General features: G+C 38.5%; 1 protein-coding gene and 1 long non-coding RNA gene across 2 annotated transcripts in view; both read left to right on the top strand.

Annotated features, from left to right (window-relative positions):
• Positions 1 to 12,161, top strand: part of anapc1 (anaphase promoting complex subunit 1) — a 66,783-nt gene extending 54,622 nt beyond the window's left edge. Inside the window, exons 50-53 of the mRNA XM_005941298.3 lie at positions 550 to 645; positions 1,396 to 1,585; positions 6,193 to 6,324; positions 6,854 to 12,161. Coding sequence (XP_005941360.1) covers positions 550 to 645; positions 1,396 to 1,585; positions 6,193 to 6,324; positions 6,854 to 6,996 — 561 coding nt within the window. The 3' untranslated portion in view covers positions 6,997 to 12,161. The remainder of the gene's footprint in view (positions 1 to 549; positions 646 to 1,395; positions 1,586 to 6,192; positions 6,325 to 6,853) is intronic.
• A 6,519-nt stretch (positions 12,162 to 18,680) lies between these two features.
• The window catches only part of LOC102313319, an 85,227-nt gene continuing 76,262 nt past the window's right edge, over positions 18,681 to 27,645 (top strand). Inside the window, exon 1 of the long non-coding RNA XR_006054340.1 lies at positions 18,681 to 18,967. This is a non-coding gene — a long non-coding RNA (uncharacterized LOC102313319). The remainder of the gene's footprint in view (positions 18,968 to 27,645) is intronic.

Raw genomic sequence — 27,645 nt, 5'->3', positions numbered from 1 at the left:
TAGGCAACTTAACAAAAAACAAATATATACCCATTTCAATTATTTATTTTTACCAGTGAAACCAATATAACATCTCCACATTCACAAATATACATTTCTGACATTCAAAAACAAAACAAAACAAATCAGCGACCAATATAGCCACCTTTCTTTGCAAGGACACTCAAAAGCCTGCCATCCATGGATTCTGTCAGTGTTTTGATCTGTTCACCATCAACATTGCGTGCAGCAGCAACCACAGCCTCCCAGACACTGTTCAGAGAGGTGTACTGTTTTCCCTCCTTGTAAATCTCACATTTGATGATGGACCACAGGTTCTCAATGGGGTTCAGATCAACTCATGCATGAAGAGGATGATGTGGACAAAATACTCATTTGCCTAATAATTCTGCACTCCCTGTATTTAGTGAACCTAAAATCTTTTGTAAAGCTTAGTAGTCTGAACTTAAATCACATCTATTTTTTGAGAGGGAGACATTTTTCTGGATGTTGTGAGACCTTGAGCCTTGTCAAATTGCCACACGCTCACTCCATGTTTTGTCTTTGCAGAGAGAAGATACTCTAGTGTTGTTCTCAGCTATGCTGTACGAATGTGTGACGCAGGAGTGTCCAGAGATGCTGCCCACATATATTGCTATCGAGCAGGTAACGCAAACGCACAGATTATGTGAGAGAGAGGCGACTCTTCCCTGTCAGTACATTTTAGCAATTGTAAAGCAATTAAACAACCAAGTAACAGTAACACAAACGTTCCAGAAAAGAAATTCCATGAAATGAAATACTAGTGTGTGTCAGGTTGGCTTAACTCATTCACTGCCATTGACGTCTATAGCCGTCAATTGCAGTGAATGAGTCAATGGGTTTAACTCATTCACTGCCAATGGCTGGCAGTGAATGAGTTAAGTTTTAAATGACTAAGTGAAATGAACTGAAAAAATATTTACCTTAAAGTTAGAAAATTCATTTACAAACACATAATATTCTTTGAATCACGGTTATCAAAAATCTAGACCAATAACAGGGTATAACTACGTATATACATCATACATATGTATATATATCAGATAAATTGGAAGGTGTATTAGAATGTTAAGTGGCCTTTCCTACTTTTTAGTTTTACCTGTTATATTTAAAGTTCCTTTGTCTCATACCACAGAATCTTTATAGCCTGTTTTTCCCCTGGAGTACAGAGTTTTGCTTTGTTTTTTAAAATACAAATTCATACAGAAATAAAGCTGTGGCTAACAAACCACAAAAAAAATAAGCTAATGTCCTAATCAAATAATTTTGCAAGGTTTTTAAATGTCCAGTGGTAGATACGCCTGACAGACCTTCAGTAAGTGCTCTACATCTGTTAAGACACATGAACACATTGCCTTTGCTGGTGTCTCTCAGGCAGTGTCAGCTCTGCGTCGGGGTGATTTGCTGCAGACCTTTCCCTTGTGGCAGTTGCGTCTGGTAGTGGAACTGTGGGACAGCAGGATGCAGCGAGGTCCTGCGAACCGCCGCGACACCCTGCTTACCTCTGAATTTCTGCCGGTCATGAAGAATGCGGTGGATGCCACACTCGACAGCTGGCTCAAAGGTGAAGAGAGATTACATGTTCAGAACTTTTCTTTAATTGGGTCCATAGTTTTATTTTGGGGTTTTTTGGACAAAGACACATTTTGCAGCTTTTCCTCCGTAAACCACAAGTGTTGAATTTGTATTTTTCATTGAGATAGAAGAAGAAATGAAGAGATACCAGTTCAAATGAAGGAGGCCATCTTTAGACTGAGAAACCAGAGTAAATCTATTAGAGAGGAACCACTTTAGGAGTGACCAGACAATCAATCCGGTGCATTCTTGAAACAGATGAATGCACTGGCCACCTCAGCAACACCCAAAGGCCTAAAAGAGCACAGAAGATAACTAAAGTACATAATGACGGAATTATTTCGGTGGTTAAGAAAAAAAACAACAACTTCACAACAGGGCTGTACTTGAAAGAATAACCTGAACCATAGGATATCATAACCCAAAGCACAGGATGACCTGACCCGAAGGATAAAGCAAGAGAAATCTAAACCTTTCTCAAGGCAATGGGATATTATTCAATGGTCAAGTTAGTCATCTGATCTTAACCTTGTAGAGCTTGCTTTTCAGTTATCAGTAAGGAAGCTGACTAAATATTAACTGATAATTTATGGCAAAGGGGTGGGATTAAATAAGTGTTTACGTCTTCCCACTCCCTTTCAACATGTAAATTAATCAAATAAAAAATTAATCAAAATTGAAGACAAAGCTGAACATAGAGACCCACAAACACACATTAGTTAAAGGCAGTTAGTAAACATCTAGCAGAGCATTTAAGGGGAAAGGGAATCCACTGTGACTGTGTGCAGAGGCATAACTACAAAAATGGTCTTCATTCAACAAATTGTGGGACTAACTGTAAGAGGGGTAATTCAAGGATTAATGAAGAGAGGTTAAATCTTACATACCTTTAAACTAAAGAGTCTGTACTGAAACTAAAAATAGCCTAGTCAGGTCACAGAGGACTAATTGATAGTGTTTGATAAAAAATTTTAGCAGTTAAACCCAAGGTCACTAACTATATCTGCACTTAGTGTAGTTAATGATTAATCGAGATGTGTCAATCATAAAAACTAATAATAAAAATGACTTATTTCATCCTGGATCAAACACTCAGGGTGCATTGCAGTCATGTATAAAAACTGTTTTATGTATAACAAGTACGCCCTACACCCCAAAAAAGCTGATGTTTTTTATGTGCTAACAGGTCAGTTCCTGAGTTGAGGTTTTTGGTGTTTGCTTGCACAAACATCTGTCTTGCAAAGATCACATCTGTACCTAATTTCTTTTTACCCAAAGCGCTGCTGTTAAAATGTTAAGAAAGGAATGTTTCAACTCCAAATACATTCTTGACCAACAGAGATGGGACTTTCCTCTGTGCTGTGTAACAAAGAATCTGTTTGCATTTCTTGCCTGGTTACACCACATTTAAACAGATGTAAAGCTGTGCTGAATGTGTTGGTAGAAGAAAGCACATGATGCGGGACAGATTGCTGTTTGCTGCTACAGATGTCTGATCTGGGTATCAATTGATGGTATCAACATGAGAACAACATGAAGAATGCTGAGCAAAGGCTCAGATGTCTTACCCTATTCAGTAACACATTTAGCAAACACAACTTCTGCTCACTGTGGGTCCTGCTCTCTGTCGAGTTGAAACGGTGTTAATAATTGTCTCTTATTCATTGAATAATAGATTTTTTTCAAGCGTTTCTTACAATATATATCAACAACGTCAGGGGGAATTTTTCAGATCTCAGGTTTTAGACTGTCCTGAATGCTCCATTTATTTATTTAGTTATTCATTCATTCATTTATCTATCTGTATCCCCCTCCCTTTCATTTTTGAATTTCTATAATCTCCTTTCAGCTGCTCCTTTTGGAGTCGCCACGGTGGATCATCTGCCTCCATCTCATCCAATCCCTAGCGCCCTCCTCTGTCATAACAGACAGGGGAGGAGACACTCCCCATCTTCCACTACATCCATAAATCTTCTCTGTGGTCTTCCTCTTTTTCTCATCCTTTTTCTAACATATCCACAGTCCCTCTTCTGCGCATGTCCAAACCATCTAAATCTTGCCTCTTTAACTTTGCCCAGAACTTTTATAATGAAAGAGGATTTTCTTAATATGGTCATCTCAAAGACAGCTCTAACTGTGAGTACAGCAGCCACATTCACCTCTTTATGAAGGGCAGCCAATCAGAAAAAATGGTTAAAAGGAAGAGGAACTGCAAGGGCTTGTTTCAGGCATTGGCTGAACTGAGGCCCTGCATCAAGACCTAGTATACAAAATATTATTATTTAGATTATTTAGAATTGTGAATCATAGAAAACTAATCTAACAGCATTCTCTGTTTTTGGTGTGCTTTGGATACCATCACCTTAGCCTCCAGTAAAACTGTGAAGAATCTTGGAGTCATTTTTGAGCAGGTTATGTCATTTAGTGTTCACATTAAGTAAAAATACAGAACTGCTTTCTTTCATCAACACAATCTCTCTAAAATTAGAAACATCCTTACTTAGGATGAAAGCTACTTAATACATTTATTACTTCTACATGGGACTATTGTAATTCATTATTATCAGGTTGTTCTCAAAGTTCTCTGAAAAGCCTTAATCCAAAATAATGGAGCAAGAGTAGTGACACGGATTTTCTTCTATGGCTCCCTGTTAAATCTAAAATCTTGTTTTTACTGTTGTTTTTACTGTTGCCTACTGCTTGTGCATAGGGGATTATCTGATTGGTGCAGTTTTCTCTGTAATAATGTGGGTGACCTTTGTTTTCATATTGTTCTGTTTGATTAAAATAGAATTGAGTGGAGCAGGAATTGGCGCAATAGTCCACTTTAAGGACAATGTGACAAGTTGTATGAGAGAGAATCAGAAGGCCACCATATGACAGGTGTCAGCTGAGGAAAGTCAGCTGTTAGCTAGACATTCTTCAAAAGCAATCAGTTTTTTTTCTACTGATAAACAAGCTTGACATTAGATGCATTAATATCAGCAAGTATAGACTATGTGAACACATAACATGTATAGATAGATAATAGATATAGATCTAGTGAGCATTTATTTTTGCAGTGCCTGCATGTGACAAAGAGTTGGCTCTGCTGAGCAGCAGTGTCACATGCAGAGTATTTCACAGGCAGGATGTGTTTCAGCTTGTTTTCCTGTAACGGGTGTAGCACATTAATGTCATAGTTTAGAAGTTAACCAGCCTGTGTATATACTTAAACAAACACGCATTCCATCACAGAAATTGCACACACAAGTACACTAACACACCCACATGGTAATAAATGCACAATAAGCAGCGTGGGAAACAGGTGAAGTAGTTGGATGGGACTGCATTCAAGAAATAATTCAAACATGCCTTTACTTTTATGTTTTGTGACGCCTCTCGCCTCTGGCAGACAGCTGAAAGGAAATCCAAACTAGCTTGACCTCAAGCATCGGGAATGTGAAGTTCTCTGGAACTCAACCATGAATGAAATATGTATCAAGAGCTTGCTTGTTATTTTTATGATTCTTGTTTCAACCCTTGTATCTTTCTGAGAAGTGACTGCATGCAGCAGTGAATTCATTCATAAAAGATACTGAGGTACACAAGAAGTCACAGATATTTCCCAATGGGATTCTTTGAATTTCATGCAATACTAAAAGGGACCATTATCAATTAAAGATTAGTTTTGAATTGTGTTTTTAGAAAATGTAAGGAAATTCAGCAGCATAGGACTTATTTTTCTGAGACCTTTTCTCACACAACTGTTCTGAGAGAGATGGAGATTTCCACCCTTAAAATCACCAGGGGCATTTCCTGTTGAAATATATTTAAGGATGCGTGCATAGCCTGGGGACAGAAACGCATTTCTACAGTCTTGTGACATGATTACACAGTTTTGAGGTAAATTGGCTTGTTTGAAAGTAAATCAAGGCGTGACTTTGCATGCCACATGCAGCAAATGTGCAGAACTGCATATTTGCCACATGGCTTGCTGACACGACGCACATTCCAGATAGCAACGAGTAAAGTTTTGTTTTTACAAAATGTACTTGATAACATCAATGCCACGGAGGGCAAACCATGAATCTGTTGTTCTATCTGCTGTCACCTTTGCTAAAATGGAACTGTAAACAGAGTTTAAATACTGCCTGTTGAACAGCTGCTACTTTGCTTTTAAGCAGCCTTTTATTACTCCAGTTTCAGTGCAGAACTGTCCTTCATAAAGTCCTTGGCTTTCGCCAGATCACTGGTGCTAAGCGTCAGTCGGACCTAATAGTTCCAGAGGGATAACAAGTGGATATCCTCTTTTGGGATAGTGAAAACTATGGGTCCTCTGGTTTTAGGCACAAAAATCACTTTTTTTTCTGTTTTTAGTTTTCTTTTGTTCATTCATTCAGTGTCTGTAATCCACATTGGCTCACTCTACCATGTATGAGCAAAGAAGACAAAAACATGACAGGTATCAGGTTTCAAAAAAGAAAGAAAGAAAGAATGGAAAAAGGCATTTTCTAGTAAGATAATTGATTACCGGTATAAGCCTAAAAAAATGTAAATAAAAAAAAAAAAAAAAGTCTGTTTCTCATCTCATCAAATATCTGTTTTCTTTCCTAGAAAACAACTCTGTGTTGAGGACCTACATGAAGGGAGAGGCACTCTCAAAGGACACCCAATCGATCATGTTGGCCTGCTTCTTGGTGTACCGGTCAATCCCCTACCTCAAGAACGCACACACACAGCTGGAGGGTAAGACAAACATACGCTCACATGAAACTGCATTTGTACTTTTGCATGTAAACATCCAGCATGCTGTTGACAGCATCAAGAATTTACCTCTATGACTTAGATCGCTACAATGTAACTAAGAGGGGGAAAGTAGCATTTCTACCATCATGATTGATTGATTGATTGAATCTTTATTTTGAACATGTTGAAAAAGTACAACAAAATAGAATTAAAAGAGACAAATGAACAAAGCAAAACAAAAGGAAAACGAGCAACCACAACTCCAAATAATGTTCTTGTTCAAAAAGGAGCAGGAAGAAGCATAAGCTTATTTAATCCCACCCCTTTTCCACTATCTAGTATCAATAGACTACAGAAATACCTCCTTGCAATTACATTATATGTCATGTGTATTTATTTATTTATTTATTTATTTAATATATATACATATATGTTTCTATCTATCCATACATCTTGAAACCATTGTACAAAAAAAATTCATATGATGAAAACTATACACTTGTTTAAGGCTTTATTCTTTCACATGCAGGCTGCAGCTCACTTGGGGACTTACTGTTACTTAGCAGCCAGTTGGGCATCCCTTTGAGAGATTTGCTGAGGCTCGTACCTGTCCTTCTGGGTTCTGCATCTGGACCACACACACTGCTGGGATTTCCACTGCAAGCATTTTGATTGTGATTCTCAGAACTCGTAAATGGGCTGGTAACCTCTCAGAGAAACACTTCAAAGCCTTACACTGCTGGCACCCGTGGGACTGATTTTCTACCTGTAACAGCTGCAAACAGGTGCAGCACGTGGGACAAAATGTGAGCATTAGACATCTTTTGTCTAAATGCAGCATGGCTGCCTTGAATGGAGAAGAACTGACTTTTTCCCTCTGAGGCTCTAGGAAATGAAATAACTAAAGTAATTATCTTTGTAACATATTTGTATTTAGGTTGGTTTTTTTATGGTATAAAAAAGGTTTAGGCTGCAGTAATCGTGCAGTTTAACCTTTTCAGATGGTTACTCAGAATTCCAGTGGCAGATAGAACAGAATGAACTGATCATTATAATTCAGCTGTTGTCATATACTAGTTTTCAAGCCGAGTTCAGTCCACTGGGTTGAGTGAACATAAAAAGACAGAAAAGGCAATAAAAAGCAGAAGTACCTGCACACTCCATGAATACTGTTTTTATTCTATGTCTTAATGTGGGTGAATGAGACTCCTCAACATAATCAGGACATCATCTGCCTTATTGTTTCCTCTTTTTTAGATCTCATTATGTCCACCACTTTGAAGATACTCTTTTTGAAAATGCTGCTGCATTTCCTGTGTTTTTATGTTTCTGACAAAGACCGGTTGCTTACTGCTCATTAAACCCTCACAAGAACTGCATTCATCTTTTTTGATGTGTTGTTGCCAGTGTCCGTCATGCTTGTTTATTTAGCTCAGATCTTACTTTTGTGGTGCCAGCCTTGCATCAGTGTGGATAAGATAAAGGTCGCTTTTTAAGTGATGCGTGAAACAAAATGGTCTGTGTTGTTTCAGGTGTCCTGCCACATGAAAGAAATCCCCTGATCTTCCAGTGATAGTTTTGTAGTAAAGCAATGTCCTCCACAGGTGGGGCTCAGTTTGCTAGTTATTTGCACTGTTACTTGCTTTAGTTTGCTTTGTGAATCTTTACACCAACACAGAAACTGTGATATGGCCTGAGAACGTGAGGTCAGCATCTAATCCTCTAAATTTTTGCCTTTATTTAACCAAACCATAACTCATAAAACTGTGGAGGTAATCTGAATGGTCAGGTTAAAATGTGCTAGTAGTAACAAAAAAACACAATTTCTTATGAAGTAAGTTATGCTGGTGTTTTCTTGAAGACATTTACAGATTTTTGTGTTTCTGTTGGATATTTGATGCTGAGCTTAGCCAGAAAATCTGACACCCCAGACTGGGACTTTCCTTTGCAGTTCATGACTGTAGCATAAGTGCTTAAAAATGCACTACTGCATGTAGTGGTGGAAATCCGAGTTAGTGAAAACTAACTGACCATTTCTTGACGCTTTTCTCTTCCAAAGTGCTCACGGAGTCAGATTTCTATAAAACAGTTTCACCAACAATGAGCAGAAATAAATTTTATATAAATGAAACGGGTAAAGACAGAAATTTGGAACAAAACTTAACTGATGTATATCTTAATGATGATAATACTAACTGTGTTGGATATATCGAAATAAAAATTTGGAGAAAAATAGTAAATAGATTTCATTAAAAGACTTTAAGGGACTGTAAGGTCACTAATCCTCACATTAATAAGCTGCAACAGTGGCTCAGTGTGGTTCCCAGATGCTTTTTCTGTAGTTGCTGGAGTGCCATCAGGTTTTACGTTTTATTATCAAACTAGCCTAGTTATGGTTGTCTATTCAAATGTGGATTCATTGCAAACAAGACCTTTTCAATACCCATTTTGTTCAAATTTAAATAAATATATCCAGCTGCAGCCCACATCCAAAGCAACATTACACTTCCTGTTTACAACTCCCAAAGAGATGTTATTAAATCAATACTAACCCCTTTGTTCATGTTTTTCTATCAATATCTGGATATGTTTCTCTTCCACAATGTGTGTGTCCCAGTATTATAGCTGGAAAAACCCCCACTTTAGCCTTTAAACTCTCAGAAAACTCTTGGATTTTGATTCCCAGCTGAGTATGGAAATCTTAATGTCATGTAGTTCCTGTGTGGGAGGGTTTGCAGTATGTGTTTAGCTCAGTCTTAGATCATTTCTAACCAACAGCTCTAAGAACATTCCAGAGCAAATGGAAAACATCCGAGCAAACAAGTGGCCCACACCCACCTCATAGAGCTGCAACACACAGAGCATGCTAGCATCAAACTCTTCAGATAATATAGTGAAGTTGTAGTTTTCTATTTTTCAGCAAATTCTTGCTTCCATTTGCAAAAGTTGTAGACGAGTCAAACTTTCCAGCTTCCAACAAATGCCAGTCATTTCCCTTATATTTTGTTAATTGAGTCATTATCCACAGATAAGACAGGTTATAATAAAGGACCAACAAGTGTTCTATTTTTTTAATTTACTCTTCCTCATTCTGAGGCTACATGCTATGGTTTGGGTGGACAAAACACAGGATTTCAGGCATCTGTTAAGCACTCCTTTGGCTGGTCCACCCACATTTAAACACCATTGTGTTTCCTGCTGTGCTAAACAAGCCTTTTCTGATGGTTTAAACCTTGAAAAGGCTCTAAAATAGCAACCAGACGTGACTCGCATAGCTTTGAAGGATGAAAAGACATTTTCAGGGCCACGACTGAAGATGTGGAGTTTTATTTTGCTCAAGAAGACAATTGTGGTCATTCTATTATGTCTTTCTAAAATATTTCCTGGCTTTTATCTGAATTTGTCTGAACTGTTTGGGTGGATATGGTGCTTGAGTCTCCTTAAACACTAGTTCCTTTTCCCATCACAATGAGGCCCTTTCTTTAAAGAGACATAATATAAAAACCACCTTTGTTGGTTAGCTTCTGTGTGCATAGGAACCCATGAGGATTTGGACACTGACATGATTTTTGTAACTGTACCTCTTTACATCACCACAGTGGATTTCCAACAAGATTTGATGGAAATGCAGACTCTCCGCTTTAATTAAATGGTTTAACAAAAGTGTCTTAGTAATGTTTGTATTCATTTTAGTCATTTTTATACATCGTCCCTCATTTTCAGAGGCTGAGACATGATTCCTCATGTCATGTATTGAGGCATCTTTAAGTCAGAGCTTTGACTAGGCTTCTCCAAAATCCTCATTTAGATTGTTTTTCTTTTGTTTGTTTTGTTTTTTTTGAGTAACTGAAAAAAATGTAGACTTTCTGGTATGTTTCGGATCATTATTCTGCTGCATAACCCACGTGTGTTTGAGCTTCAGGGCACAAACTGACCGACCAATGGAAGTCTTCCTCAATTGATCTTCATTTCATTGCAGTTGCTAAATCAACATTGAAATTTATTCTCCTTTAATGGGGCTTTCAAAAGCTCATTGTCCAAATACTTACCTACCCGAACATTGGCAAGGGACTTTTTTTTCTGCTTCCAGCTTTGAATGTTTTTCCACATGTGTTTGTGTTTTGTTTTGTTTTCCACCAGGCTTTTAAAGTGGGCTATGCTCATATGGGAAAGAGTATTTGGTTGTTTTTTGTTGCCATGTCCCACAAATAAGACCTTACAAGTTTCCCAATCCCCCTAACATATGATGATATTGTTAACCAATGGTAACTAATTTCTAAAGCTAACCCATGGAGAATTGTCTCTCAGGTCTACTGATTTAGTTACTTGTTGCTCACGGTTTTGGTTTAAAAATGACACAAAATGAAGCTCCCTAGTGATGGAGTATTTAGCAGCGGATGGACAGCTATTGATAATGCGTAATGGGTAATAGATAATGACATGGGTATTTCCCAGTGGGAAATGATAATGAAACAGAAAGTATCTTGCTCAGGTTAATAAATATTTGATCATGAGTAATGAGAGAAATTTCCCTCAGGAAACAATATTGGCTCACTAATAATGAATGCATCCTTGTCTGCTGAACATGTGAATTAGTTGCTTGTAACATGTTAACCATGGTGTGCTTTTAAGCTAATTATAATCAATGTTAGCTTGCTATGTTGACCCTAAGAGAAATTAAATGCAGCTTGCACCCTTCCTGCATGTTTATTTATTTAGTTTTCACATTCATACTTACTGTTTCAAATTATCAAACAAATTGTAATAGTAGACAAAGATGAACCTAGTAAATACAAAATGCAGTACCACTCTTGGCAACAAAAACTGCAATCAAGCATTGTGATAACTGCCAATGAGTCTTGCACATCACTGTGGAGGAATTTTGGTCCACCCTTCTTTGTAGAGTTATTATTAATTCAGCCTCATTGGAAGGTTTTCCAGCATGAATGACCTAACCTCACATTGAGGCATCTTTAAGTTAGTGCTTTGACTAGGCCACTCCAAAATCCGCATTTAGATTGTTTGTTGAGCAACTCAGAGGTGGACTTTCTGGTATGTTTCGGATCATTGTTTGCTACATAACCCAAGTATGTTTATTAAGTTTCAGGGCACAAACTGATGGACCAATGGAAGTCTTCCTCAAATGGTCTTCATTTCATTGCAGTTGCTTCTCCTTCAGGATTTCTAGTTGAGGGCAATATTTATCCTTCCATCAGCTATGGCAAGTTGTCCAGGTCCTGAGGCAGCAATGCCCCGGAACATCACGTTACCATCGCCATGTTTTACTCTTGGTTCGATGAACTCCATTTTTGCCTGATCTCTTTCTTATTGTCGGATCATGAATACTGACCTTAACTGAGGCAAGTGAGGCCTGCAGTTTTTTTTAGATGGTTTTCTGAGTTCTTTTGGGATCCCTTGGAATAATTTTGGTAGATTTTCAACTCTTGGGAAGGTACACAATGTTCCAGTTTTTCTCTATTTGTAGATGATGCTTCTCACAATGGTTCACTGGAGTCCCAAAGCTTTAGAAATGGCTTTGCAACCATTTGCATCTGTTCTGGAGTTCCTTTAGCTTGTGGCATGATGTGTTGAGTTCTGAGATCGTTTAGTCTGCTTCATGTTTTCAGACAGGTTCTATTTAAGTGGTTTCTTGGTTCAGCAGGTCTGGCAGTAATCAGGCATGGGTGAGGCTAGCCACACTGAACTCGGCTTTCCCAAATATGTGGTGGTGTGGATGCTTTTTTTCCCCTTAATAAATGTAATGATCTGTTATCTTGGTGTGATATATATATTTTTGATTATCTGAAGCACAAAAGTCTGGCAAATATGCAAAAAATAAGTAGTCAAGAAGGGGAAAATTATTCCTTTTTATTTCTTTCTTTCTTTCTTTTTTTTTTTTCCTTTTTTTTTACAGCCCTGTAAGTGTGGAGCTGGTAAACAACAATATAAATAGTAAAACTATTTGTAAACTGATGACAACTGTTGACTTGCTCCTTATCTGCAATAACTCCTGTAAGATTAGTGTGAAAGAACTCTGTTCTTGCATGCCAACAATGCCACCCATGTAGCATTGTGTTTGACTGGTATCTAGTAACACACAGTGTAATTTGTAAGCTAACCAGGCACCCAGTGTCTGTGCTGCATGTTTAGCTGGCTGATTATATGCATGTGGTTTCCTGGAAACACATGCTGGTTCAGTCAACACGTCTTAACAAACATTCCAGAGAAAAGTCACATGATGTTAATCAGTAAACAGAGCCCAGGAACCGGAACTGGGATGGCCTGTGGATGTCTGTCAGATGATGAAGGTCTCGTGGTTTTAATAGTCCTCAAGTCTCGACTGAAGGCTGTTTAAATGACTGTACTTCTTTCTTGAACTTCCTTGTATCCCTACTGTTATGATGCTGCAGGGCCACATGTGCTCTTGCAGAATAGTAGGCATCCCACATTTTCTGGGTGGGTAATGTCTCATGGTTACAGAGAAACTTTGTTTTGAACATTACAGCATGTGAATTGCTGTGGGAGTGTATTCTTTTGCAGAAAATCTGTGTTTAGATCTTATCTCACAGGTTTTCCTCTGAATTTCACACATACAATGCAGTGTATGCCTGCCTTAGATATCCAGTTCAAATTAAACAGTCACAAAGAAACTAAAGTCTTCTTTAACTGGTCTTCATGTCATTGCGGTTGCTAAATAAAAAATAACAGCAGATAATACTCAAACAGAAAGCATGTTTCAGTGTGACTCACTTCACCTGCGGCCCAAGCAACATCTTGTCACCATCTCTCTGAGATGGTGAAGAGATGTGGAAGAAAAGTAACCAGTCCAGACAAAACCAAAAATTCTGAATGTCCTGTAGTATAGATCAAAGAAAAGAGTGCAGAAGGTTGATTAAGGGTATATAACTAATCACTATTCTAACTGGATATGCATGACATTACTAATACTTGCAATACTTACTCATTTACAACAATGGAAAACCCCTTAAAATAATTAAGAAAGGGAACCAGATTTTTGTCTTGACCTCCTATTGAAAACATTATTGTGCCCCACAGAAAGTCAGCGCAACAGCCAGCCCATCTCTAGTAAACTTTTGTTAAGACATCATTCTGTAACATTGCGTGGAAGCCTGGAACAGTGCCTCTGGACTGGCAAACTCAGATAGTGGTTCCTTTTTGAAGCAGAGGGCGTGTTCCAACTTCAGAGAACACAGACCCCTCTGGGGAGGTCATTGCCAAGGTCCTCGAGAGGACAATCTGTTCATTAGTTGAAACTCCAACTCAGGAGGCGCATTGAGGTTTCTGTCCTGGTTGTGGAAACCGTAACCAGGCTCTTATCCTCTCCAGTATGTTCAAGGATGTGTGGGCGTTTACTCACCTATTCTATGTTTTGTGGACCTGGAGAAGGCATTCATTGGCATCCCTTAGGGTGTCCTGTTGGGGTTGCCTCAGGAGTATGGGGTATTGGGCCTGTTGTTCCGGGCCATTCAGTCCCTGTACAACAGCAATGAGAGCTTGGCTCACAATGCCAGTTTCCAGTGGCTGTTGCCCTTTGTCACTAATTCTTTTGTGGAAAGAATTACTATGCACAGTTGAGCGGCCTAAGGTGGCAGATTTGATGGTCTTGGGATCTCATCTGCTGGCAGATGACGTGGTTTTGCTGGCTAAATCAAGTCATGACCTCCAGCTTGCACTAGAGTGGTTTGCAACCTACTTTGAAGTGGCAGGAATGAAAATGAGCAACTTTTAAGTCTGAGGCCATGGTTCTTAGCCAGAAAAAAAATGTCTTGTTCATATGTGAAGTAAAGCGGGACTGGGAGACTGACCTATTGACTGATGTGGCGTCTTCATTGTTGTGCATGTTGGGTGTGGTAAAGAGACAGCTAAGCTTGAAAGTGATCTGGTCAAGAGCTTTTTCCAAAGGGTAGCCAAATTCACACGAAGAGAGAGGGTGGGGAGATGCTTGGAATAGAGCTGCTATTCTTCCACATTGAAAGGAGCCAGTTGTGGTTGTTCACCACACATCTGACTGGGATGCCTTCTGGCATGCCTCCTGAGTGAGGTGTTTTGTGCATGTCCAATTTGGAGGAGGGCCTGGGGCAGACTAGACTTGCTGAATAGATAAAATTTCTCAGCTTGCTTGGGGAACTCTTTGGTACCAGGGAGAAGATGATCCTGGCATCTCTTCTTAGACTGGTGCCCCTATGATCCGTACCTGAATAAAGGGCTTAGGATGGAGGATCATAATGATGAATGAATGGATAATGTTAAGGTAGTAGCGTAGGATTTTTTTAAGTTGAAAAGATAAAACGCAAACAGATCAAAAGAAATATGCATTTACAATCTTGGGAAACAGGGATGCTTGACTGAGTGCAGTGTTTGTAATACCAGTTCATTGAGCCTGTGGGAAAAGATCTGCCTCCAGAAGGCAAGGGGAAAAAATTCAGTTGTGTTTGTTTCCACAATAAGCCAATTTAAGTGTGTCATGGGTGAACACGCCCTCACACTCTGGCTTTTCTCATGTTTTAACTTTACACAGAGGCACACATAGACTTGTATTTTGTTTTAACCCTCATACAAACACAACTTGATTGTAGACCACCAAGAAGGCAAACCAAGAATAATATTGAAATGATTAAAAGGGAATTCTGACGTTATGTTTTGACAATAGTAGATATATTTATTGTAAAATCAAGGCCAAATATTTAAAACATTAAAAATGATCACTTACTGTAAAATCTTCTAAATAGGATCAAGAAGCTTAGATACTGATATGTAATTTTTAGAACAGAATACAATGATATTATACTTTGCAGCTTTTCTGGCCAGTCCATGACATGGCAGTCCAACAGCTGCTACAACCAACGATAGACTGCGAAGGAAGGATGCACGTTCTAAATTTGAAAAGTGACACCTTTGTGTAAGTTGCTTAAACCTGCATTCTTTTCTGTGAACATCCAATGGTAACTCCCCCTTTTGGAAAAGCCCAGGTCTATAGAAGTCAATGAACGCTCAGACGTCTCTTTGGGTGATTTCTATTTTCTTTTAAAACAATATTATGTGCTATTCATGGTCCTCATTAAAAGGTGGCTTACCAAGCTTACCAATAGAGACGACTGATTCCTGTCTCCAGCTAAAGTATCCTTTGGGAAGATACTTAATTCAGTTCTCCCAGATGCATCCATGTAAGTGAGAGGCATAGATAAAGGTGATGTATGAATCTGTGTGAGATTGGGTGAATGAACCTTATAGAGTGCTCAGCTGAGCTACTGGTAAATGGGCTGGTACTTATAAAGACAGGCCCTGTCTTAGAGTGGGCCTATCTATTGACAAATAACTATTGTATAAATGTGCTGTGTCATTCATTTTATTAGATTCCCACCGTTCTTGTGACATCTGGTTTAAGCCAGTTAGCTCTACATCTTTAACTGGTTGTATCCTAATCAGAAGAAACTATAGGAAATCTTCCAGATAGGCCAAAATTATATGTCCAAGAGAAAGCAAAGTATATTGTCGTAAAAACTAAGTCTATGTACATACACTCCATGATTCAGCAGCTTGTAAGACCACATTTAGCAGCAATAACTTGAATTGTTTTCTGTATGACTTTATTAGTTTCTCATATCCCCATAAGGAACTTTTTTTTTTTTTTTTTTTAAACGGCATCAGCGCAAATGGTCACCCCTCCACCACTGCACTTGACAGTTGGTGTGAGGTGTTTGTGGTGACACATTCTTTCTGCTTTTCAGACATGCCACTCTGCATTCTGGCCAGACATCTCCATTTTAGACTCGTTTGTCCCAGAAGTCTTGTGGTTGGTTCGTATGCAACTTTGCCAACCTAAGCCATGCTGCTATATTCTTCTTTTAGAGAGAACCGCTTTCCTTCTGGCTACACTTCCTTGGGGTGAATTTATTGGGACATTCACTCCTAGGAAGATTGTGGTATTGTGTAAATATACAATGCTTCTGACCAGCTAACTGATCAAACTGCTTTTACAGAGGTGGTCACAATATACTCTACAACTTTGGAAATTTAATTTGTTGCCCAGGATTAGGTGAAAAAACAACAACAGTCGTTTAAAATGGCAACTCACATATTTGGTGTGACAGGAACTGTAGCGGTGTTTCAAAAGTGGCTAAAAGTACCAAACCTTGAATATTTGTGCCCCTGGAACAATAAAGCAAGATGGTCATCTTTTCTAGCTTAATAAACTGCCGTTTTATGACAGAATGTCAACCACTGGAACAGACACAGCTCAGTTTTAATATTAACTTCTTTATGACTGTGTTTTGAGGAAGTTATGTTTAAAAGTTAAAGTCCTCTTTATCTTTGACTGAGTGCTATCAGACCCTGTCAGCTCAGAAAGAAGCAACCATCCTTCCTTTTTCCAATTCAGGGTCTCCAGCACCCACCAGTTCCATGGACTTCAGTGCCCTCACCAGTCACCATATATGTAGAACGTCGTTGAGATAAATGCGCATCGACCTTTTGCACCCTGTTATCACATTTCTGCTGAGTTAAGCTAATCGTGTGCTAGCCCTTCCTCCAAATTTAACAGTCACATATGACAGTTTTCAAGTTGAAGAACTGAAACCTCTTTAGAAAATGTAAGGTCACAGGGAAATACATTTAGTTTTGAGTAAAGAAAAACAGACTAATTTAGGGCTGTCCTTACTTAATGGAAGTCTTTCTATTTGTTTCTCTGAATTATGAACAGAAATTAATTCATTGGAACTTCGGTTAGTTTTCTGACACACTGGGCGAACGCTTCTTTCAGGAGATCCTGACATGACAAAACTGCACTTCCCCATCCTGTAACGTCTATTTACTTCAACACTTGATGTAACTAGTAGTTACATCAGTTCCTCTGCTTAAACAGAGTTTGCACAGACATAGAAATTATGTAAGTCTAAACAGGAAATTTCTCACTCAGCATACTAAAGATGGGCAGAGTTCATCTTGGTTCATCTTGTTAAATAGAGAACTGTTTCCACAAGAGGAAGTGATCATATTCATCCCACTGAGGCTTAAGCATTTTCACTGACATAGGCTACCACTTCCAAACATGCAGAGCAGTGAAAAGGATACCCTTTACCATCTATTAATAGAACATGGGTACTTCTGAGCAAAGCACCAAAAACCAAACGAAACATGCAACAGGGAAGTCACCCCAGCTTTCGCCCAAACTTCTGCTTTTGCTTCCTGTGTGTGTTCATGAAAATGCGCTTTATTTCCCTGTCTTTTAATGCTTGATTGCTTTTAATATATCTGCATAATGCCCCACACTGTGAAGCGTGGCAGATGAACAGCGTATATCATGGGTTTCCTTATCACATTGCAACTTTCATTTTATGTGTACTTCTTACAGGTTAGTTCTCATGGCTCAGTTATAGTGAATTTTGTTCACACCATAGAATGTAAATAAAAGATGGACCTAGTCAACATAATGTTAGCCTGTTGGCCTCTGTTTTTGCTGTTGTCATCTTGACGTTTTCTAATTGGACTTTGACTAAGAAACTGTGGATCGGTAACTAGTAACATCACAATTTAGGCCTGCTATAAAGCATACTCTGCTATATCATCCTTTTTTAATCTAGTAACAACCCTAATCTAAAACATTTACACAGTTGTATTCAGTACAACTATAAGCTAGCAGCTGAGATCATGAAAGTGTTTCCTGAGGTCACAGAGGGTCCTCAGAAAGAATGCACCGGTTTCACTTGGAAGCCACGCCCATAAACTATATTTTGTATAGTTTATGATTTTTTGTTAATAAGCGAATGTGCATTTGATGAGCGTTTACAGGTACCTGCAAGCATTTTTGTGGCTCACTAAGCTAATTACAGCCTCAGAGAGTTGCTATGGGGGTTGACGCTTTGGATGAATAAAGTAAACTTTGAAATGTGTGAAATGCCTGCATTAATCTCAAAGATGGTTTGCTGTAACATTCTCTTCTTATGCACATAAGAGCTGTGAAACTGGACTTTGTACTAAATTATTTTGTTTCTACTCCTACTTATTAGGTGTTATATAAGTGCAATCATACTGCACACATCCAACATGTTTTAATGCGTTTTTATGCACTTCCTAATCTCTGGTTCCAGGGATTCTGCTTCAACGCTTGTATTCTGCATTAAGACTCATGCACTGGGTTAACTTGAACCCATTGTTCATAACGCTAAGTGGAATTTTGTACCGTGAACCACTGTTAAGAGTGTTCAGGTAAATTTCGTCTCCATGTGATTAAATCCAGCGTTGATGACCAGAGGACTCCATTCATGAGGCTTCCCCTGGCGCGACATAGAGGGCTGGGCGAACTGAAAACAGTGGGTGTGACCAAAAATACGAAAATGTATTACACTGCAAGTCTGGCAGACACTTCAGTATGAATGGTGGAGCTAGAGCGGACAAGTTTGTTTCAGCAATTAAGAAAGCTAGTGAGAGGTGAGAGAAAGATGGAAAGCGCTCAAGTGCGTTGCTGTGTGTTAGAGGATGACTTTTGCACCGTACTGCAAAAGTCTGAAAGTGAAAGAAAATGTGTCAGGTCATATTGGTGCAAAAGCGCGCCTCGCAAATGTTGGCTGAATTTAAAAAAGAAACAGAAGTGCAACGTTTGCGCCTGACCGCCAGTGATGTGGGGGTAAGTCTGTCAGTTCATATTATTTTATGAATTACACGCATATAAATCAAATAAATTCACCACTTCACAGCTGTGCTCCCTTCAAAGCCCAAACGAGGAAGCAGATTATGACTTTGATGGAACTTTGCATTCACTAAAGCTGATTTTCTTTTTGCAGATTCACTGCAGTATTTCAGTACTTTTTGCACAGACCTAGACACATTAGAGATGCTATCCGTTTTAAGAGGTTCAGGGAGGTTTGAGGGCCGTGCAACGCTCACTCATGCGTAATGGGCGGTTTGCACAAAGATAAAAGGAAGTATGCGGTGTCAGACAGAGATAGTAACCCGGCCTTCCTCTTCCTTTTTGTATTTTTTAAAAACGTAATTGAATGACTGGACCTGAAACGGTTTTCTTGACAGGGCTGCACCCTGTCCGCATTTTTTGTGTGTTCCGTATCCAAGCGCGTCACGCGAGCTGCGCCCGGTTATTATTATCGTGCGAAACCTGCAAAGAAAAAAAAAAAATCCATGTGACTTATGTGAACTCCGCCGATCCTTTTTATAGCTCAGTCTCATCAGTGTGTGGTTGGCGAGCGTCACCTCCTGGAAAAAAGCAAACCAGAGCGCAGTGAGCGTCTCTTCATTATGAACCAAAACTGCCGTAGCGAAGGAAGCAACTGGGAGAGGTGCGTTCAGGTGCTGTCGGAAACGAGTAAAGCTATTCCGATTTGAAAACCTGAGAACACCCACCTTACTAGGGGTGGGGGAAAAAATCGATACTGTGTAGTATCGTGATATTTTGTTTGCTAATAATGTATCGATACAGGGACAGCAGAATTCGATATTTTGTTACAAAAAAGGTTTTTGTGCTCTGACTTCAGAGCATGTTGATCAGCTCCTTTTTCTGAGCAAGAATCCTGACATTCCTTCACTGTCCAAATGTGTTTAACTTTTTTTGGCAGCAATAAACATGACAGTTTACTTATTTTAATTTAAGACATGTTTTATTTTAATTAAGTTTAAAACTTTTTTTTATCTAATGTAAAATTATATTTTGTTTTAATTTACTTTCAAATTCTTCAGTTGCTGAATGGGCTGCATAGTTTTCATAAATTGCATAGTTCAGAATAGCTATAATTGTACCAGATGGTTGCATTCAGTTAAGTTGGACTAGACTGTAATACAAACCATTCAGTTTGTCAACAATAAAACTGATTGAAATGAGAGAATGACTGAGTGCGAGACTTTGATATTAGATAAAATGAATATTGATAAAGTTTACCTTTATGTACAGAATCTGAATATTGCATAATATTAAAAAAAATTGCAATAATATCATATCGTGCGTTAAGTATTGTGATAATATCATATCGTGGGATATATGGTGATTCCCACCTCTACACCTTACCCCTACCAGAATGAATAAATAAATACACAGAATAGAAGAAGTAATTTTGCAGTTCTAAATGATTAAAAAGACAGCTCTGACATACAAGTATTTTGTGCTTCACCATCAAAATAATTATAATAATCCGACCAATGTAGGATTTATTTATTTTTTTTATAAACAAAAAGACACTTTTATTATATGCAATTATTTATTTTACTTGTATATGCTCTCCGTGACTCTGATGGATCTTGTGTTTAGGTCATCCCAAAAATAAAAATCAAGTGGGAAAACGACCCTACTTCTCCATTTATGACTTCTGTAAACATTTTCCAATTGATTTAATGGTCTTGATTGCTGGTTTCTCATTTATTTCCTAATACAGCATGATGTTAATTTTATGGTCTACCTTAAAACAATATTGACCAAAAGAGGTACACTAACACTAAATGGTGGCTCTTTCCATTTTTTTTCTTTTTTTATTATAGGGTTATTGAGGTTGTTTGAAATCAAATAATTACTTTGTCATTTTTCATGCGGTTTGAACACACTTATTTCCAAAAACCTCTGGCCAGGGACCTCATAATTAATAGCTGAGCAGAAGTTATTGTACAAAAAAACAAGATCAGTCTCATATTTGTGGTTATTTTGATGCTCTTTTTTGCATCTTTGCTTTCAAATTAGGTAGGGTTAATTTGTGTTTTGCTCTTAAAGGGGGCGCTCCAGTGACAGCTTAAACAAATAAGCAATTTGTTGGCTGAAATTTCACCACATGTTCTGCATTGATGTGAAATTGGAACAAATATTTTCCAAGCTTTGTTTTTCCCTTCTCTCGCTTTTCTCATATTTCCACTTGATTTTCCTTCATATTTAGCTTACAGAGCTAAAGAAACAGCACTCAGCTTTCTACTAACTTTCTTTTTCAGATTTTCTTTTGGCAGTTATCCTAGCACCCCCTCGTTTCTCTGTTTTTTGGACTCATTAAGAGTAAAGATGTAGACTAACTCTGGTGTAAAGCGTGTGTGAGTTTCATAATGAGTGACATGGGGTTTCCCTGTCCCTATTTTCTTCATTCATGTGGCTGGAGTCAGAGAAGTATAGAGTTGCCATCCCGGATATGAGCTGAATATTGAGTGAGTGCGTTTGAAGGAGAGAGAGGAAGGGAAACTGCACATTGGTGAGAGTGAGCATGAAAACGTATGTGTGTATGTGTGTGAGAGGCAGACAATAGGAGGAAGCCTATTTGAATATTTTATTTATACCTATTATGATCGGTGTGTTTGTTCAGCACTCTTTGTAACAAACACAATCATGCATTTCTTCTTTGTGTTGCCTAGTGACCTGCTGTATTGTAGAAACTTCCTCTTGTCACTTGCACCATTTTGCATCCACAGTACCTAAATTGGAAGCTTAGCAGGAGGAAGTAGCAGAGCTCAAACTTGTGCACTTTATATATTCAAGTCAAAAACTGAGACAAATGTGAAAGATTATATTTAAAACATTTAACATTTAAATGTGTTCCTGTAATAGCGATAATTTAAAGTCATGTCATTATTTATCTGCTGATGTTGTAATACTGAATGCTGAGAAAGTCAAAGGGCTGTAGGGGAAGCAGGTTTCTCAAGATGTGAAGAATAGAGCTTGTGCACCTCTCTCGCCTCTGTGTGAGAAATTCTGCAACTCAGCAAGTGGTCACGTACTTTTAATTACAATTCTCACAACAGCAGCCACACAGTGGTTTTCAATGAAGTAAAGAGTCTCTACAGTATATTTTACTGTGAATCTGTTCACAATGTGACAAAGAAAAGTGTGACTTGATGCAATAAACTTTCTTTTGCCCTCTAGGAATTACTGAATCACAGAGAAGTCACATTGTTGTGTTCATAATGACAAGAAAGGCCGCTCTTGTGTATAGCTGTGTTGTGAGTAGGTAAGCATGGAAATGAAGTCAAAGCAGGAACTGACTGATTACAGGTTGCTATGTGTGTGCTCTGCCTTCATCTAGACAAATTAGGGGAAATATAAATGCAAAGTTGCTATAGAAACACAGGCAAAAGTAGAGAAAGGCAAGAGTTGAAGTTGTGAGGGTCATTTAAGTTCAACTACATTCTTAAAGGCAGGTGAGATTCAGCTGAATTTAAAATCTGTTTGTGTGTTGAAGGAAAATACAGAACCAAGAAAGAGACGGGATCCAAATGACTGATGCAAAGTGAAACCCTACTGAAAGCCACAGGCGGGCAAATCAGTCTAACCCATGTTCATGCTGAGACTTCTTTTCAACAGCATCATAATTCATTGAGGTCAAAACCAGAAGAATTCAAAGAATCCACCACACAGTAGGTTCTAAAAAAAAGAATGTTAAAAATAAGATTGTGTAGTGAACTGCGTGTCATTCAGTCATCCATCCTGGACATGTTGCCAGTTTATTGTTCAGTCAACACACCAAGAAAGACACTCATTCACATTCACATTCATAACTGCGGCCAATTTAGAACCACCAACTAACCTAGCATACATGCTTTGGAGCATGAGATGAAACTGGAGTGCCCTGAGGCACAGGGAGAACAATCAACTGCACAGAAAGGCCTCAACTGGTGGATTCATACCCAGGACGGCAAGAAGGAAAAAACAAACAAACACAGACACTAAGTCTGTATCTGGTTGTTTTTTTTGTTTTCATTTTAATCCATGAATTCATTTTTGGTCACTTTAGGGCCGCGGAAAGAAGCTTAAATAGCAACTTTGAAACTATTGCAAGAATTCAGTAGACAAATTTACATTTCTAGCAGATACAGAATAACTTAATAAGATAAGATTTATGCTTCTGTGTCCAACTCTAAGAAGAATGTATTCACACTTGGGGAAAATCGAAACAGTGAGCTGCAGCACTCTGACATACTCTGTAGAGATGAGGAGAACTGAAGAATCTGGTGACAATTTTCCTTAGATTTGGTACTAGCACCTTTATGCATTGACCAGTTTACTGAGATTAGAGCATCGTAGCATACGAGCAAAACATCCACATGTACGACTCGGTTCACTTCAGGAGCTGTTACCCTCGCCTGTACTGGGTTGCGGCTAGGTTGCTTCACTTCTTTGAGCATGCAGTCAGCAGAGGACTGTAAAGGCTACTTCTGCTCTTCATGTTGCATTGAGAGATGCAAACCACAGATGGCTCATTCAAATGAAAGTAAACCATGTGTCTATTTGTGCACCGACCAAAAGCAAATGAGTAGGCAGCTTTTACATCACACACCGCAGACATACTGAAATTTCACTCGAGTCATCTTGCTGTCACATGTGTAATTTTTACTGGCTCCTAAGTGAGCCTGAATAATTGTGTCTCATTACTCGGGTTAGAAATGAAAGGACTTTAAATTTCACATAAATTAATATTACAAAAAACAAACACTTGTTAACCTGTATTTATTAGGTATTATTTATATTAGGAGGGAAAGATTAGATTCCACACAAGTCTGTATTCTGTAATTGTCCGTGTCATTCAAAAATCTTGTACTTATACTTATTATTTTAAAGCTCTCACTTCAGCTGTAGTAGTATCTTGTTCCTCTTCTTTTACCACCTTCGGTCTTGATGAAACCTTCTCACAACCGCAGTGGATCGATTCACAGATGTAAAGCGGCTTTTCTTGACACTTTAACAGTGGATTTTCCCTCAGCAGCCACTTTCATTTCCAGCTGTAGCAGTTTCAGTGAAGAGTTTTAGGGTCTCAAAATGGTCTAAAAGGCGCAGTATGACATTTTGGATTTTTTTTTTAAACTTCCTAAAAATTACAGTGGAATATACCAGCCTCATATCTGTACATATCATAATGACTAACTGGCGTGGAACAGCTAGGTTCCTGCTGCCCAAATTTAGTTACAGTCAAGCAGTAGAGAATCTCCAGGGTGTATTTGTCAGAAATTTAAAACCACAAAAATTACAAAGATGCAGCATTTTGATATTAACCACCAAGATTTAGAGAGGCCTGTTACTGCGACGACCATGGTAGGTGATTACCAACCATTGCACACCTGACTGTGTGGTCACAAAATTTGTATCTGCGATGGAATTTTGTTGGATTCATTACCAAGTACGGAGTGAGGAAGTGCTGCAGGCTTGGAAAAACCACCCGTACTGTAGGTTTTTACTCATGTTTATTCAGAAACATGAACATTTATAAAAATCACATTTCTGTAAATACAAGCAGGGACAGTGTGGAACAAAAATGTTAACGTGACACAAGCTGAGATGTTAGGGTGGTGGCTGAGTAGCTAATGTTACTACCATATGCAGTATAAAACATGGACGTAGCTTCTGGGTCGGAAAAATACAGCCGATACGGCAGTTTATCTGGAGGCCACTAGTTGGCGATAGCTGTAGATCTTCTTGGCCTATAGAAGTCTACAAGAAAACAACTTTCTGATTTGACCTCTGTAAAGGCGTTCCTGTTGATGGTTATGTTTATGGGCTCATTTTGTGTCATACTGAATAACAAACAAACAAACCAAAGAAGAAACAAAAGTTAAAGTCTGTTTTGTTTCGAAATACTACATTTCAATGTGAAGGATCAACTTGTGATTGACAACTCGTTAGCCAAAGAGCGTGAGTTTTTTCATAGACACAGTAGCCTCTCTGCGACACAATTAATTTTCAGCTTTATTTATATGGCACCAATTCACAACAACAGTCAACTCAAGGTGCTTTATATTGTACGGTAAAGACGTGACAATATTAGAAAGCCCAACAGTCACACATCCCTCTATGAGCAAATACTTCGGGACAGTGGGAAGGAAAAACTCCATTTAAACAGGAACTAACTCCATTTCAGGGTAGCCACCTATCATGACTGGTGATATTTTTTTCTTTTTTCATCCAAGATGGTGAGGGTGGACATTCTCATCTTGCTAGCTTATGCTAGTTTAATCAGAATCAGGATACTTTATTGATCCCTAGGGGAAATTATTTTTGTTACAGTGCTCCAGTATAAAAAATAACAAAGACAGACAATACACTAAGTAAGAAATAGATATAATATATACATGACTTATATACATATAAGTCACTATTGATAAATAGCTGAGTAAGAAGAAGGGCGTGTGCAAAAAGGGTGTAGCTATTACAGTATACAGTGTGTTAAGCCAAATCTTTAAGGGCCTTCTCTAAATTGGAAGTCTTTTTCTCTCTTCATCTGAAAAGGGCGATTACATCATTTCCATATTGAGTTGTCATTCTATTGTAATCTCTTTGAATGCAAACAGGTACTGCCATACCTGCGGCTCACTGCCTTATCAACGAATTGGAGCTGCACCAATTGCAATCTTCCATGTGTAGTTTTTGCTGTGCTTGTGAGTGTCCTTCTTTGGCATATGATTGAAGATAGGACACCTGTAGGTGTGCTAGCTGCACCTGTTAGTCCTGGAAGAACAGCAGGCCTGGTACATATGGAGTCTACCTGTAAACCCAACCACAAAAATCCCAAATATCATTGGATTTTCACAATCAAAAGATATCAAAAGCATTAGCTCTGGTGACAAACATAGGACTGAATCCCGCCCACCACCCCCTAACTCCCTTGTTGCAGGTACCAGGTCTATCAACTTCTTCTTCTTTAATGCTGGATGTTCTTTTTGAAATAGTAGCAAGAAAGTTAATAAAGTTAAACAAAAAAAGTTATGTCTTTACTTTTCTGTACAATAAGAAAGCTATGCAAATATGTTTGAGCACTGATGAAGTAGATGAATTTAAAGATACAGAATAACAAACATTTTTTTCTTTCAAATGAAATGAAATGTGCTAAAAGCTCTCCGAGCTGTTTGGCACCAGATTTTCAAGTCTGCAGCATTAGTGATTCTTGCTATGCTGTGAAGAGGCTGGCTGAGACGATACTTGAGTCTTCTGTGTCATTGGAGTCTCTTTTTACTTTAAGCCTTTGTACCTGGTAATTGTGTGAATTTTGTTCTTCACCACAGCCTGGTAATGCAAACACATTCGCAGTCACTCACGTAAGTCACAGCCATGGGACAGCAGCACTTCCTCTTCTGTCACCATCAAGCCTCGATTTTGAAATAATGGCCTCAGGCGGCCTAAAACACTCTTATCTCTCTCATCTCAGCTTTTCAGGAACTAAAAAAGAAGCCTTGTTTGCAGCTTGATGGGAGTTGTTTTGCACATTTCTGATTAACCAATGGGCTTTGACCATGTGAGATGTTGAAAAAGAACACCTTTTTAAACAAGGAAAACCACAAATTTTGTTTCATGGAAAATTCTCATGATGCGAACGAGATATCCTGCCTTGGAGAGCTTAAAATAAAGCTTTTGTTTATCCACTGATTCACGTGTAAAAGTGTTAAGACTTTTGTGAAGGTGTTTGTGCACACTATGAGTGAGTGGGTGCACTGTATGTGCATACCTGTTGCTCCTGTGGCCAGATTTAACCTTTTATCCTTTCTTAGCTAAAAGTGAAAGTACAGTTGCTTTGGAGACAGCCTAACATGTGAGCAGCAGTTCTGTCTTATTCTGTCCAATCTTACAAACTCAGAACTTGAAATATATTCTTTGATAGTTGCCTTACTTTACCTCTAAGCAGGGTGGGTAGGCTGTTTTCATTCCTTTCTGTTTCTCAGAAAGTTTCAGATATGGCTGCACAGAGCTTCCCCCGTGCAGAAATCACACTGTGATTTTGTCACTGAGTGACAGCTAGAATTTCAACCAGTAGTTTATGTTTTTTATGGCTTTTTTGGGGGGGATTAGTGTCAAGCATTTCAAGATATTATATTGTATTGTATTGATTACACAGAAGAAATCTCTCGCAGAGCATTCAAAGGGCCAGGGTTGTGTTAAGTTGATGTTTCTGGAAGTATGCACAGTAGTTATAAAAGAAGGACTTTGCAGGTTTTAGTGGAAGCAGGGAAAAGAAAAAAAGAGCAGAAGGAAGCAGAATGCAATGTATGCAGTTTTTTCAACATTTATTAATAGTTTGATATTGACACTGAAATGTTGAGTCTGATTGTTTAACTAATTTTAGGGAAGACCGAGCAATGCATGTGAAGGGCGCATGCTTGTAGACCTGCAGTTCTGTATAATAGCTGGACCACCTGTAACTTTTAAACTTAATGTTTTCATCCTGCCTAAGAATCTGCAGTAACTTTAGCCCTAGCAACAGAATTAATTTGCATATCTTAACAGGAAACACTCCCATGTCTGATATCAGCACTTGTACTTACAAGCAAATTCTCTTCCTCAACTAAGAATTGTTCTTGTAAGAGTGGTCTCTCAAACCCATAGTAGGCAGGTATTTTTGGTTGGCC

Source organism: Haplochromis burtoni, unplaced genomic scaffold, assembly GCF_018398535.1.
Source record: "Haplochromis burtoni strain Fernald_Lab_line unplaced genomic scaffold, NCSU_Asbu1 Contig_46, whole genome shotgun sequence".
Taxonomy (NCBI): Eukaryota; Metazoa; Chordata; class Actinopteri; order Cichliformes; family Cichlidae; genus Haplochromis; species Haplochromis burtoni.
Note: the sequence above shows the minus strand (reverse complement) of the source record. Positions and strands in the feature narration are given on the sequence as shown.